This window comes from Euphorbia lathyris, chromosome 9 (assembly GCF_963576675.1).
Source record: "Euphorbia lathyris chromosome 9, ddEupLath1.1, whole genome shotgun sequence".
Taxonomy (NCBI): Eukaryota; Viridiplantae; Streptophyta; class Magnoliopsida; order Malpighiales; family Euphorbiaceae; genus Euphorbia; species Euphorbia lathyris.
Window position 1 is genome coordinate 9259174 of NC_088918.1, and position 14158 is coordinate 9273331.

General features: G+C 38.3%; 1 protein-coding gene across 2 annotated transcripts; it reads right to left on the bottom strand.

The window, feature by feature from the left end:
* Positions 1 to 869: 869 nt before the first annotated feature.
* LOC136207453 (phytochrome A) lies at positions 870 to 8630 on the bottom strand. 2 transcript variants are annotated; one of them, XM_065998707.1, is made up of 5 exons: positions 8178 to 8630; positions 4427 to 6500; positions 3244 to 4060; positions 2182 to 2472; positions 870 to 1393 (listed from the first exon to the last, which is right to left on the bottom strand). In XM_065998707.1, exons 2-5 carry the CDS (start codon positions 6480 to 6482, stop codon positions 1183 to 1185), a joined length of 3375 nt encoding a protein of 1124 aa, XP_065854779.1. In that variant the 5' UTR covers positions 6483 to 6500; positions 8178 to 8630; the 3' UTR covers positions 870 to 1182. The 2 variants fall into 2 exon arrangements, with proteins under 2 accessions (XP_065854779.1, XP_065854777.1); XM_065998705.1 differs by having other exon boundaries at positions 4427 to 6482; positions 8178 to 8629.
* Positions 8631 to 14158: the final 5528 nt, after the last annotated feature.

The window sequence follows — 14158 nt, forward strand, 5'->3', positions numbered from 1 at the left end:
ATAGGGAATTTAACTCATTTTATTTTATTTATATACTATGAAAATTAGTTATTTAAAGATAATTACAAAATTAAATTATTTGGAAAAAGTAATCATACTAAAAAAATATATCTTTAACTTAAGATAAACCAATTTTGGTGAAGACATAAGATAAAAGAATTAATCAAATTAATTTTTAAAAATAGAAATTATTAAAAAGAAAAAAAAAAAACCTTAGCCCTTAAGCAATGCTGGAGTTGATTTGTGCGAGTTACTAGAGGACTGCATTTTTCTCCTTCATAAGTTCTAAGGATACCAGACTTCTGAATCTGATAAGTATGCAGGACACCTGTTTGATAAGTATGAAATTAGCCATGAAGTTACTTGTATTTGATAAGTATGAAATTAGCCATGAAGTTACTTGTATATGTTTACGCGGGTAAAATTGATTTAAAGTTTTTTTTTATCATGGAGTTAAAATTAGATTTAATTTGTCCAATAATCTTGTAGGGAATTTAACTCATTTTATTTTATTTATATAATATGAAAATTGATTATTTAAAGATAATTACAAAATTAAATTATTTAGAAAAAGTAATCATAATTTTGGTGAAGACATAAGATAAAAGAATTAATCAAATTAACTTCTAGAAAATAGAAATTATTAAAAAGGAGATTCATCTTCGAAGAGAAGTCGTTATCTGGATGCGGAAAGGGAAAGTCGTCAAACGTACCAAATTGTGATGAGAGGGGTCGGTCTATTCAGGCACAGGCACGCTAGCTGCCTGCACCCGCAATGGAGTTACCCGCAATGGAGAATGATAACGATGATTATAATGATGATCGTAACAATGTGAATAACAATAACTATGTCATCGTAATCGTCCACGGGAAAGACAAAATTAGCATTTTTATTATTATTAGACTCAATCCATAGCAAGAGTTTATGAAACAAAGTTAAAACATTTCAAGCCTTTGTGAGATTAACATTATTTACAACTTGAAAAAAGTAAGCTAAAAGTACAACAAGGCGGCTAGATTGATACACTCGTAACTTGATTCGGTATCTCCAGCAAAAGGTTATTCCGGTAACACTTTATCCGGCATTCATCATTGAGTGAAAAACGGGTGATTACACGTGTGAAGTCGCAGAATCCAACTGTTAATTCTTCTTTTTAATCTTTTACTTACTACCCGAGTTAGCTAGCCCCGTGGCTTACTACCACCGGCAAGCTCAACCGATATAATGAAACTCGACTTACCCGCTTCCCTCAAGTACTGTACATCGCCGTTCATGAGCTTCACCAGTTTTCGGCTTACGAAAAGACTGATGCTCTCCTCGGAAATACCTCCATCACCACCGAACATTGGACTTAGTACTGCTTCGGGTATCCCGTTACCAGCGTGCATTATCCTGCTCGAAAGAAAACGCAACAACAGATTTAGCTGCATTTATAGAAGAAACAATTCTGCCTTTGAATGTACAAACCGGATAAATGCACCCGGGATCTGCTCATATTCAAACAACATGTACACACAATGGTGATGCTGCAACATTTTAAATCGTAGTTCAAATGCCGAATCTTTCACCCGAAAGGTAAAAGTTACCCTGCAGTCGTCAAGATTTTCGACTTGAAGTCCCTGTACTTTGATTCGGTACTTATAAAAGGGCGGCCCGGTGCACTACGGGTCCCCACTAAGCGAGGGTCCGGGAAGAGGTCCCACCACAAGGGTGTAATGGGGCAAGCCTTCCCTTGCCAATTTTTTTTTTTTTTTTGGCAAGAGGCCGCTCCTAAGACTCGAACCCGTGACCTCTCGGTCACACGAGAGCAACGTTTACCGTTGCATGGCACCCTCAAATAGTGTACTTCTACTTTCAGTGAAATCCGGCACCCCTTTAACAGCTCTATCACGCACGTCTTCGACGTTCTACATATGATAATTATGTCAAAACAACTGAACTTCACCGGTACCAGTGGTTCAATAGGGACTCGGAAGACGTGTGTAATCGAGCTATATATCAGAGGGTGCAAGATTTCACCAGAAGTAAGAGTTTTAAGGGCGAAAAACCACCGAATCAAAGCACGAGAGCTCAAAGTCGACTATCTTGACAAGTACAAGCGCCATTTTTACCTTTTTGCGCTGAATCTCGTAAACATTCGAGAAAGATGCTTTAGTCAAACAAAAGTAATAAGGTAGTACCTAAATTCAAGATGGACAAGATGAACAGATTTCCCTAACTGATCTTTAGTAAAGTTAGTTGCAAAGATAAGCTGGCCTCCGGTTGGCGCATAATTCACGGACACTGTCAAAAAGTCAGCTAAAACCTGTTGAAGTCTAATACTATCACCGTATAACTTTTCGTACATGATTTCTTCTGTTACGTCCCGGACTATCTGCATACCCTTTGCTTTGACTTTTGTTGTGATTTGACTGAAGGAAGCTATAAGAACCTCATGAAGAGTGAACTCAACCATTTCCAGATCCAAGTACCTGAGACAATAACGGACATCGGAAACGTTATTATAAAACATAAAGACTCACTTACCTTCAAAAACGTATACGAAAGTCTCCGAAATTTGTCATTTACTAATATAAAACTCCCTTTTAAAAGTAAAAAAACTCAAAATGACGGATGACGATCTCAAAATAATGCACTAAAATTCAAGGGTCACTACTAAAATGCATAAAATAGATTCCCGGCTCCTGAACTAGAGCGTAACTAACCTTATGGCCCTTAAACTTCATTTTTTGACATAAAAATCCTTCAGAAGTCCAAATCAACAAAAATCCGTTAAAAAAATAACGAAATGATGGCCTGAACAAGTGTGACTATATCATAGACTCTCTCTTTTTATTCATGTTACCAAAAATTATGGTGAAATACCGGTCTTATCCTATTATTTCATTAATTTCTTAACAGATTTTTGTTGATTTGGACTTTAATATTAAAGGATGTAAAATTTAAGGATTTTTTTGTGAAGAAATGAAGTTTAGGGACCATAATGTTAACGCTATAGTTTAATAATAGTATACATTGTTTAGACGGTAACGTTTGTTTTATTAAACAGTTTAGTCCCTTATAGAGGGACTAGACGGTTTACTAATTCAAATATTTGAGAGACTAAACTATTGAATAGAACAAAAATTGAAGACCGAGCACTGTATTATTAAAATACGGGGGACTAAACAATGTGTTAAGTAAAAATATAGGGACTAATAAATTATTTACCCAAAAAAACGAAAGAAGTTCATAGTTCATACCCTTCAGTGATGCTATCAAAATCGGGGCTGTCGACAACTTTGCTTAGCTGTTGCTGACACAGGGAACTGGAACCCAGAAACTTCTTTTGTTCCGCATCCAACTTAGTATCCTCCAACATTTTCTGGGCGGAAATAATTCCGGCTAGAGGATTCTGGATCTGCCTTTTCATATAGGCTAATGTTTTCAATCTTTTTAACGCAATTTGCTCGGATAATTGCTGAATATGGAGTGCTTGTTGCAGCTCTTGGCTTGCAAGCTGCAGGAAACAGAATATACCCGTAACAGAACCTTCTCGGTTCAATTTCTTACTCAAACATAACAGGCACTCCACATACTTTCCGTTCCGAGCTAGGAAGCTGAAAGTTACTTTCTCAGTTTCCTGGCCAGTCATTGCATTATTAAGTAAAATCCCAAGATTTACAAAGGTTTCTCGATTCCTAAGACGGCAGCAAGCTCTATTAATCCCGAAAACCTCACCTAAAAGCATTTTATCGATTACTTCTTCTCGCTTCCATCCAGTCAATTTTACCATAGCTGGATTCCATTCAGAACACCAGCCAAATTCATCTGTCCCGAATATTGGGGGGATCAATGGATTCGGGTTTTGAACGATTGCTTTGTAATCCCCTTCGATCCGGGTGAACTTGTCCATTACTGTCTTCTGGCCTGTGATATCTTGAGCCACGAAACACACCCCGACAACATTTCCTTGAACATCCTTGCTTGCACAAGCATTAACGATTAAGCTGACGGGGCAGTTTTCAGCTTTCGAGCTGTATGTTTTGAGCTCAAATTGAATGTTTTGCTCCTCTTTGCCTGAAAGGTATAATAACAATGTTCGTAAGTAATTTCTGAGCTCAAAGAACATAAAAAAGTGCGGCCCGGTGCACTACGCGTCCCCGCTAAGTGAGGGTCCACGGGGGGGAGGGGTCCCGCCACAAGGGTGTACTGGGGGCAAGCCTTCCCCTGCCAATCTTTTGGCAAGAGGCTGCTCCTAAGACTCGAACCCGTGACCTCTCGATCACACGACAACAACGTTTACCGTTACGCCAACGCTCATTCTTCTATATAATCATATGGAATAATGGAATATAAATTATATAACATGATTACGACACGATAAATTATTTTGTCTCATTTATATCATATATAATCATGCGGATGAAGTTTAATCAGACATACCCTGTAATGCGGAGAACAACATGTTCTTCACTATATCAAGGGAAGAATCTTCCACGAGTGTCAGCAGATGCTTCCCGATTGCATTATCAACAGACAGACCCGTCAATTCAGAAAGTTTCGTATTCCACCCATTAACCAGCCCATCAACATCAACAGCCAATATTGGCACCGAGGCAGTTTCAATTAAACGGACCATCTCGCTAGTCACTGCTTCCAGTTCTTGCATTCCTTCAATTTTAAGCTCATTAAGCCTCGAACGAATCATAACGCTATCTCCTCCCCCACTTTCTCTGTCTTTGAAGGCGTTCCTCAGGATAAGTTGGAGAGAATGGATTGCATCCATTTCAAAGTCCTTCCATGGCGAACTCCTTGCCTTTACAACTTCGAGAAACGCCTTGAAAGATGATCGTGGCTGCATTTTCCTGTTATCATCTCTTTCACCGGGTTCATGTTTAGCTCCACCCCAGCGAACTTCAGCAGAAGCTGGAGACCGAAACCAAAAAAGCATGTCCTTTGAAGATATTCTCACAGCTGCCATTCCACAAACTACATCTGAAAAAGAGAGCGCCCCCGGAAACCCGGCATCGTGCAAGCTATCTGTACTCAAACCTGTGGAATCCTTATGGTAGTCCGAGAGCCATATAGCTATATCTCGAATTTGACGCTCATCCGGAGTTGCCCCGAGCCTCCACAATTTGTTCTGATAGAATAGAACAGCCCCATCACACTTCACAAGATCCATTATGTTCGGGTGTTGTGACACAATTCCGAGGGGTGCATCCCGCATCAACATGTCACATAAGAGTGTCTGGGTACGTAAAATGTTCTTTTCGACAATCTGATTTTCTAATTCCAATTCCTTGCTGACATGGATAGCAAAAACTTGAGCTAGAAACTCACAAGCATACCTCAGAGGGAACGGAACAAACCTCGGAGATGTATTATGGCATACAACCAAACCCCAAAGTCTCTTCCTTTTCTGCGGTTGTCCAGAAGCAGGATCGTCATCATCGTCATCGCCCTCATTGATTATCACCGCCATAACCAGTGAAGCAATCGAGGTCATGTTATCCATATATTGTAGATGACAACTATGCGGGGCCCTTAGCGTCGAACCACATAATGTCAGGTCCATCGGAAGCTTCTCATCTTGAAGCACCTTGACGTTTTTTGCATTACAGTCAACGATCATTCTAACCTTATTCTTCATGAACAGAAAGCGGGACGCCTGAGGAATATCAGTAGCCGGATAATGTAGACCCAAATAAGGCTCCAATCCCGGCTTTGTAATCTCCGAGATAACTTCTCCATGGTCATCATCATGAAATTTATAAGTCATCACCCTGTCATAACCAGTGAGCTCAAACACTTCTTGAACCATTGTATCACAAAGCCGTTCTATGCTCCCGCTGGGTAACGACTGCAACCGGGCGATTGCTTTAGCTGCAAGCTTATATGACTGCAAGGCACCAGAAGCAGTCATGGGGACCTCATATGGCTTCACTGGTTCAAAGTCGATTATAAAGCCACCAGTCACCCGATGGATGATAGCATAAAACGGCCTCCCAGAAGTCTTGCAATGGACTAAAACGGGATTCAAAAGAGAAACATCCCCGAACCCAAGCGCTTTCAGCAAAGCAGTTGCACTTGGTGCAGTGAAGATATTCTTTACATCACTATTAAATCCGAGAACCGGGTTCTCCCCGACACTAGGAACGGCATGACTAACCATTGTCAACATTTCGGGAGCATTCTCACTGTACGCAATGACTTTCAAAGTTTTGTCATCTAAGGCTAGCAAGCAGCCAAATGACTGGATCATCTTGCCTTTCTGAATGTGATGAAGATAAGCTGTTGTTACTTTGTCAGACCTAGGCGGTTGAATTCCATCGAAAGAACTGGTAACACGCACAGAGTTCGAGTAGTCAAATGAACTTCCCGACGACTCAAACTCCGCGTGGAGCTTCGCATCTACAGTAGTTTGAGCAATGATCCTAGCACTGTGTTTGGATCTAGTACTGCTAGATGAGGAGTGGGCTGGTCTCGAAGACGACATCTGGAACAAAATTAACAACTGTTTCGTATTAAAAAAACGTAGTAACATACAATCTTAAACACCGTGAACAAGACATACTTAACAAGATTGTTTGATTTGGCTCTACAAAATAAAAACAATCATCCACAATTTCCATACGAGTATCCACCGTTCTCATGTCCCTTACCCCAAACTTATCTAGAGAAGTCAAAGTATCCCTCCAACTTTGAAAACAACCGATTAACCCCTCGAACTCAAAGTTGCTTACAAAATAAAAACAATCATCCACACTTCCCATACAAGTATTCACCGTTCTCACATCCCTTACCCCAAACTTATCTAAAGAAGTCTAAGGATCCCTCCAACTTCGAAAACAACCAATTAACCCCTCGAACTCGAAGTTGCTTAAACTAACATGATTAATCCCCAAATTCCTATGCAAATGGAGATTTAGTCACTTTGAAGCATGTTTGTTTTAAACAAATTCAGGCCAATAGAGCACTTAAAAGCAAATTATGGGGTCAATATGTAACTTTAATCAAGTTCAAAGATAATTTAATCGAACTCGAAGTTGCTTAAACTAACATGATTAATCCCCAAATTCCTCAGTGGTAGGGCAAATCGAGATTTAGACAGGTAAAAATGTGTATCACTCTAAACAAATTCAGACCAATAGATCACTTTAAAGCTAATTCCCGGAGTCAATATGTCACTTCAATCAAGTTCAGACGACAATACGTCACTTAAACTTACTTAAAGGAGTTAAGAACTCGCCTTCAAAGTTCATAAACAATCGGTTATTATAGCCAACTTGGAGAGATTGCTTATCTATTAGGCATTAACAATATTTTTCATATTCAATCATGGGAATATCCAATCAAAGAGTCAAAGATTCTTATTAGAAAACCAGTAGGTTTCTTCTCTCCCATGGATCCTTACTAGTAGCAAACAAGCAAGGTTCAAATTCAGTAAACAAAACCAGACAGTGAAAGCTCAAGACTCGCCCAATTGATGAAACAAAACAACTATTCATTTTAGAACACTAGCTCAGCTGAATCAAACTCGCCTAATTGAAGAAACAAATCAACTAGAACACTAGCTGAGCTGAATCAAACTCACCCAATTGAAGAAACAGAACAACTACTCAGATTAGAACACTAGCTGAGCTGAATCAAACTCACCCAATTGAAGAAACAAATCAACTAGAACACTAGCTGAGCTGAATAAAATTCACCCAATTGAAGAAACAAAGCATCTACTCATTCTAGAACACTAGCTCAGCTGAATCAAACTCACCCAATTGAAGAAACAAAACAACTAGAACAATAGCTGACCTGAATAAAACTCACCCAATTGAAGAAACACAAACAACTACTCCAATTAGAACACTAGCTCAGCTGAATCAAACTCACCCAATTGAAGAAACAAAACAACTACAACAGTAGCTGACCTGAATAAAACTCACCCAATTGAAGAAACACAAACAACTACTCCAATTAGAACACTAGCTCAGCTGAATCAAACTCACCCAATTGAAGAAAAAAATCAACTAGAACACTAGCTGAGCTGAATAAAAACTCACCCGATTGAAGAAACAAAGCAACTATTCATTTTAGAACACTAGCACAGCTGAATCAAACTCACCCAATTGAAGAAACAAAACAACTACTCAGTAGAATCCAAAAGAGGAAGAAGAAGATAAGATTCAATTCAAACCTTGGGAGAGCTAAAAAGAGCAGAAAATCCAGCAATCTAAATCCAACCCTTGTCCAACAGGAAAGTGAAGTAGTAGAAGAACGAAGAAGAAAGAGAGAAGAAGAAGGTGAGAAGAAAGGGAGCATGAAAATGGGGGAATCCGAAGTAATCCCAATCTGAAAAAAACAAACGATTAAAAAAAGAGGGGAAAATTGAGCAGAGTGCATAATCTAATCGATCACCGCCTTTTATGTCCGTGACCCCCTCAATCCAATGCTACCAGCAAAGAGGAGGGACCACCAGAATAAAATATTAATAATAATCAAATTGTTCATCTGAAAATTTACAGAGAATTCCTTCATGGGCTGGTTTCCTTTGGAGGAATTGGCCGCCATAACCCCTCCACTCACTCTCTTTCTTTCTGACGTCTTTCTGCTCAGACATTGATAGCTGATTTTGGGGTATTCATGTTCTTCCCTTTTTTTATTATTAGTTTTTTTTTAAGTAATTGCCTCTTTGGGAAATATATTTTTAATTGTCAATTTTATCAATAATACTACTAATAAATAAATAAAGTTTGGATATGCTATTAAATAAAAGGCAAATTACACCAATGTTCCTTCAACTTCGTCTTTACTAACAGTATCAGTAGGGTGATCACAAGTACCCGTTAACCGTTATAACTCTTTTATATATTAAAACATTATTGTTTTTAATGTAAGATGTGAGATTTGAATCTCAATCTTTCGTTCCTCAACCATTGAGTGATATCATTAAACTATTTTATTTTGGGTTTATTAATTAAGGTTGAATTTATTCGATTTATGGATGGATGATTTTTTAAATTTATACTTTGTTAAATTTTTAATATTTTTGTTTTATTTATTGATTTTTAACGGGTGAGGGTACCCGCGGATACCCGCGAATTAAATGGGACATGTATGGGATGCAAAAAGTATACGTGTTAGGATAATGGACGGATACGGATAATTAAAAAAATAAACGGGTAAGGATTTGGGATTGGTACTACCTGCGGGTACTCTACCCATTGTCATTCCTAATTATGAGCACCCAATTTCAAAACGTCACATAAAAGTCGATCAATCTTGACCACTATAATAGTCACAAACCTTGCATTCTAGAGTTAATGAAAATGATATTCTAAACAAATTTAAGAAATTTTTGTTTTTTTAGATTGTTTTAGTGTTGATGTGAGGTAACCTAAACTCAGTTTCAGGAATCCCTTTAATGTCTGAAATAAGAAAGAAAAGTGTCAAAGAGGGGTCGGAAACCGGCGACTTCGCTCCGATACCTAAGTCCGTGGTGAGAATGGCTATTGAGTATTGTATAAAGCTTATGTGAGGAATGAGAAGGAATATAATAGCTTTTAGTATATTGTATACCTTGTATCTATAAAGGACTCAGGTTGTGTGTCTTATATGTTAGCAAGGCTCCACGTGGTAGGCAATTAATGGTGAAGGTTTGTTGTCAACTAGAAATAATTGTAATGGTAGCACCTATGATTCTATGAATCACGACGTTGGACGTGGGTAGGAATATGCATGACACTAAGACCTCATTTGACCAGGCCATTTGGCTCCGACTGTTACATTGTGGAAGGAGGTGTCTCATTGATCCACTATATATATGATAAATTGTGTGATATCAAATGTCTTCGACTCTGAAGTCTCTAGTCCGAAGTGTTTGTTGAAACACCTTTCCACAAGATTTTGATTTGACAAAATCATTCATGATTAAGAGGCAATTAAATTTAAACGCTTTGATTTAATTGTACTAATGTGTTTGTTCAATATTGAGTGCAAAAATATATATATATATATAAAGTAAGACAGGTCAGAAGTCAGCACAAGCCAAAAGCTGAGTGGAACGGAACTCAGCATGAAAGGATAGAAGTTGAGTAAAGTAGAACTCAGCATTAGAAGCTTCTTTCAAAGTTGCCAGAACGAAACTGACTAAATTAGAAGACTCCTTCAGAATTGAATAAACAAGAACGGAGCTGACTAAGAAGGAACTCAGCATAGAAATTGAACATTCAAAGATAACGAATGAAGCTGAGTGACGGTCAGGACAGCATGAAAGATCTGTTCACTAAAGGACAAAGTCTGCCAATCTTCTGCACCAATAATTGAAGCCTCGAAAGCACACAGAAGACTAATTCCAAAAATCATGGGTCTGTGGATTATTGGTAAAAGACAACTGGCACAAAAAGACAAGTCTGATGCAAGAAGACAAAAACTGGCGTCTGAAGAAAACAGAAGAAGGGAATGGCGAAACAGTCTGAAGCTGGCCAGAAACTGTCTCCTAAAAGAGCCGTTTTGGACACAACGGCTAACCAATTCAAATGATCAAATCTTCAGAAATTCATCTATAAAAGGACAATGAGAGTTCTTAGATCATTTGCCTAAGCATCAAAAGAAAAATACAAGAGAGAAAATTCTGAAAGCACTCAATTACAAAAAGATCTTACACCAACTTTTCTATTCTCTGTGTAAATGCTAGATTGATTGTTTTGTAATCATCTAAAGTGTTCTTTAGTTGAAAAAGAACAAGTGTGTGATCAATAGGAATATTGAGAGTGTTGAGCTGAGTACTTGGTTGTAAGTATTCAGTGGTAGAAAAATCTAAGTGCTGTGTTGTAGTACTTAGTAGGAGCTGAGTAGACGAATAGAGGACGTACTCTTGCATACTCACTGCCTTGTAAAAGGGTTTGTGCTCTACCTTGAAAGAGCTCAGTATTGGATTGAAAATCCCAGGAAGAACTGGGGACTGGACGTAGGCAGAGAGGCCGAACCAGGATAAGTCGTGCTGAGTAACTTCTAAACTCTCTCTCTCAATATATACATATATGTGCATGTGTTGCTTGTTGTATTTACTCAGCTTATAAATTGTTAAAACTGAAACTGAGTAAATCTGAGTGCTAAGTTGGAAGCTGACCTTTCAAGTGTCAATTTCCAACTCTCAAGTCATGCAGTCTTAGTTAGCATAGAACTAAAGCTGTCTGACTAATCAAACGCCTGTGCTGACCAACACGCTGAGTTATCAAACTCTTAAAATAACATTAAGTCAGCATAATTAAAAGAGAAAAAGTTACATTAGTTCCTAACCCCCCCCCCCCCTTGGAACTAATTACTAGGGACCAACAGTGTTGTTAGGCTTCTTGTATTGGATGACCGAAGGTTGGGTTCCTTTTTAGTGCTGGCCTGTGTAAGGGGCGAATGCAGCATTTGGTTAACAATGAGCTTCGTTTTTAGTTTGGACAAAATTATCCTTCGGTTGGATTGTTTAAAGATCATTATCTTTTATAGAAATCTTTTATTCGTGTTTCATCTTATTCATATCAAGAGTTAGTCGGTGGAAATGTGTTATAATGACATTAATTACTAACAGACCATATGAAATTGAAATGTGATATCACTTTATTGGTTTTTCTGGTTGATGCTCTGAAATCCTAACATGAGTCATTAATACCGTCGTTTTTAGACTTTTTTTTTTCTTTGAGATAGAGTAATGTAAGAACTCTATTATTAATTATGTCGTCTCATCGTCTTCCCCCATAATCCTATAAAAGAAAGAGAACAAGACCTATAAGACTTTTCTGGTTTCTCTCGCTCTCTTTTTGCAATTTTCTAGAATTTGAAATAGTAAGTTTCAGTGCTTTCTTCTTTCTTTTATTGTCTTTGTTGTATGGAAGGTTTGAAATGGAGTAACTCCAAAAAATCTCCCAATTTGAAAGTTATGAGGATTCAACCCCTTTCTTAAATATACATAATACAATAATGGCAATCTTCAACCTTGTCTTCCAAATTTCGTGAAAAAAAACTTAAGCTATTGAAAATGTCAATTCCTTTAAGCAAATAGACATGTTAGTCTATGATGAGTCTTCAACCTTGACTATATAGGAGCTCATAGGGATTGTGGCTTTCTATCTTGAGTTACACAAGATGGATGACAGTCTTCCTTCTAAGAAACATATGGCATTTGATCCTCCAAAGGGGGTATTTGCGGGTTTTACCCAACTTTTGAAGTGGAGGCTGTGCTTTCCTCTATCCAGTAGAATGTTGAATGTGCTGAAGGAATTCAACATTTGCGTTTGTTAAATCTCTCCATATTCCTGGTTGGAGTTTCTCGCATTTGCTAAGATCTGTGAAGATCTAGACATCAATCTAACTAGACTCTTGTTTCGGTCGTGTGGAAATCCATAAAAAGGACAACAGATGATATGATCTCTTAGCAGATAAGTAGTCACCGAAAGGATCTTCTCTCTAAGAAGATGCAAAGTATGAAGGATTTTAAGCCAAAATGGTTTTTGCAAAAGAGTAATCCATGCATTCTCGAAGGCGTTTACACTGGTGGTTTTCCTTTTCAAACCACACGAAATAAAGATCCTTGTAACTCGAGTACTTGGGAGCCAATATAGGAACTGTACGAAGAGGAAGAGGTTGATCTTAAGCTTTTGACCAAATATTTTGTCTAGTGGAATTATCTTACCATGTTAGAGATGGTCCGGGTGAATATTCCTTCAGCTCTCCTCAATAGGAATGGGAAGATTGTCTACAAATATATCAAAGGCTATCAGAAGCTTTATAGAGGTGATTAGCATTTTAACTTTCTTTTTGGTTTTGGTTGCAGGTACTTCTGCTAACATGTATGTTCATTCCATCATGCTAGCTTATCTTCGTGCTCTAGAAGAGGCTAATTATGAGGGAGAATGTTGGTGTTGACACAGTTGTCACTGAAAAAAATGTTGCTAAACTTATCCCTCATGCAATTGAGGAGAAGATTACCGAGGTTATTCCCCAGGCACTTAAGAAGAACATTGAACCTAAGACCTTTGTTATTGATGCACTGACTTCTAGTGCTCAGGCTAGCACTTTCCATCCTATGAACATCAAATTCAGTGAAAAAATCCAAATGAAATACATATGGAATGAATTATGCAGTACTAGTTCCCAATTTGTGTTTAGGCAAGCGAATAGTGTTGCTTATAGTCTTGTTAGAGTGACTCGATTTCATGCTAGCCGTCTTTCTAGCCTCAAGGTCCTCCCTTCATCAGAACTTTGTCGCTTCGGAATGTAATCGCTAACTGAGTTTAATAGCAACTATCTCTTTAAAAAAATTGTAGTTAATATGTGTACCACTAAAGTTGTTAGGTGATATGGATAATAGTCAAACTATAGGGTTTGATCTTAAACCCACAAAGAGTTTATTCTCAAGCCTAGCTTGAAGGAATTAATCCAACAAGATGAACAAGCTCCAATAGAGGCTGATTTTTTTATTAATTTCATAAAAGATGATTCATTACAAAGAGAATGAGGCTTATATACCTCTCTTAATGGAAATCAAAAGACTAAAGTGCCCATAATAGGGTTACAACTCTATAAGATAAGGATATGGGTAATGGTGGGATAAAGGGGTAAATGGCATTTAAGTGGTTATCCTTAAATGGCAAGACACTAAATACATTGATGCCAAATACAGAATTGAACAATCAATGTCTTTGAATATGTGGTTGTCTCTTTGTTTGGATTGCTGCAGAAGTGGTGCCACACAGTGTATGGATGGGCCATACGGTGTGTGGCTTACTTCAGCACCAAGCCCTCGCCTCCATTTACAGCTCACACGTTATGTGGCTAGAGGCACACAGCGTGTGCAATGATTTTGAAATTCTAGGGGCTTTTCATATCTGCCCACACAGTGTGTGCCTCTGGTGACATGTCATGTGGGAAAAGAAACATGCTCTTCTTAAGTCCCTTCAACCTCACACGGCGTGTGGCTGTTGGCACGCACCACGTGGGTTCTATTTCCTCCACTCCTTGCTTTCATATCAGCCTTCATGTTGGAGATGTCCGCATCATTCATTCTTCAAAGGAGTTGAACCCCAACACGCCCTTCGTAGTTGCAAAAGGACCATTCGGTTTCCATAAGCTTAGATCCGCACATTGAAAGACATTGACATCTTTCTGAGCCAATTAAGGAGGGCT

Bases quoted from the DNA above. Each gene is read 5' to 3' on its own strand.
- LOC136207453 (XM_065998707.1), bottom strand. From the start codon at position 6,482: ATGTCGTCTTCGAGACCAGCCCACTCCTCATCTAGCAGTACTAGATCC. The intron at 4,061-4,426 runs GTATGTCTGATT...TATACCTTTCAG, and splicing joins GTTGTTCTCCGCATTACAGG to GCAAAGAGGAGCAAAACATT. The intron at 2,473-3,243 runs GTATGAACTATG...TTATTGTCTCAG, and splicing joins TTTGATAGCATCACTGAAGG to GTACTTGGATCTGGAAATGG.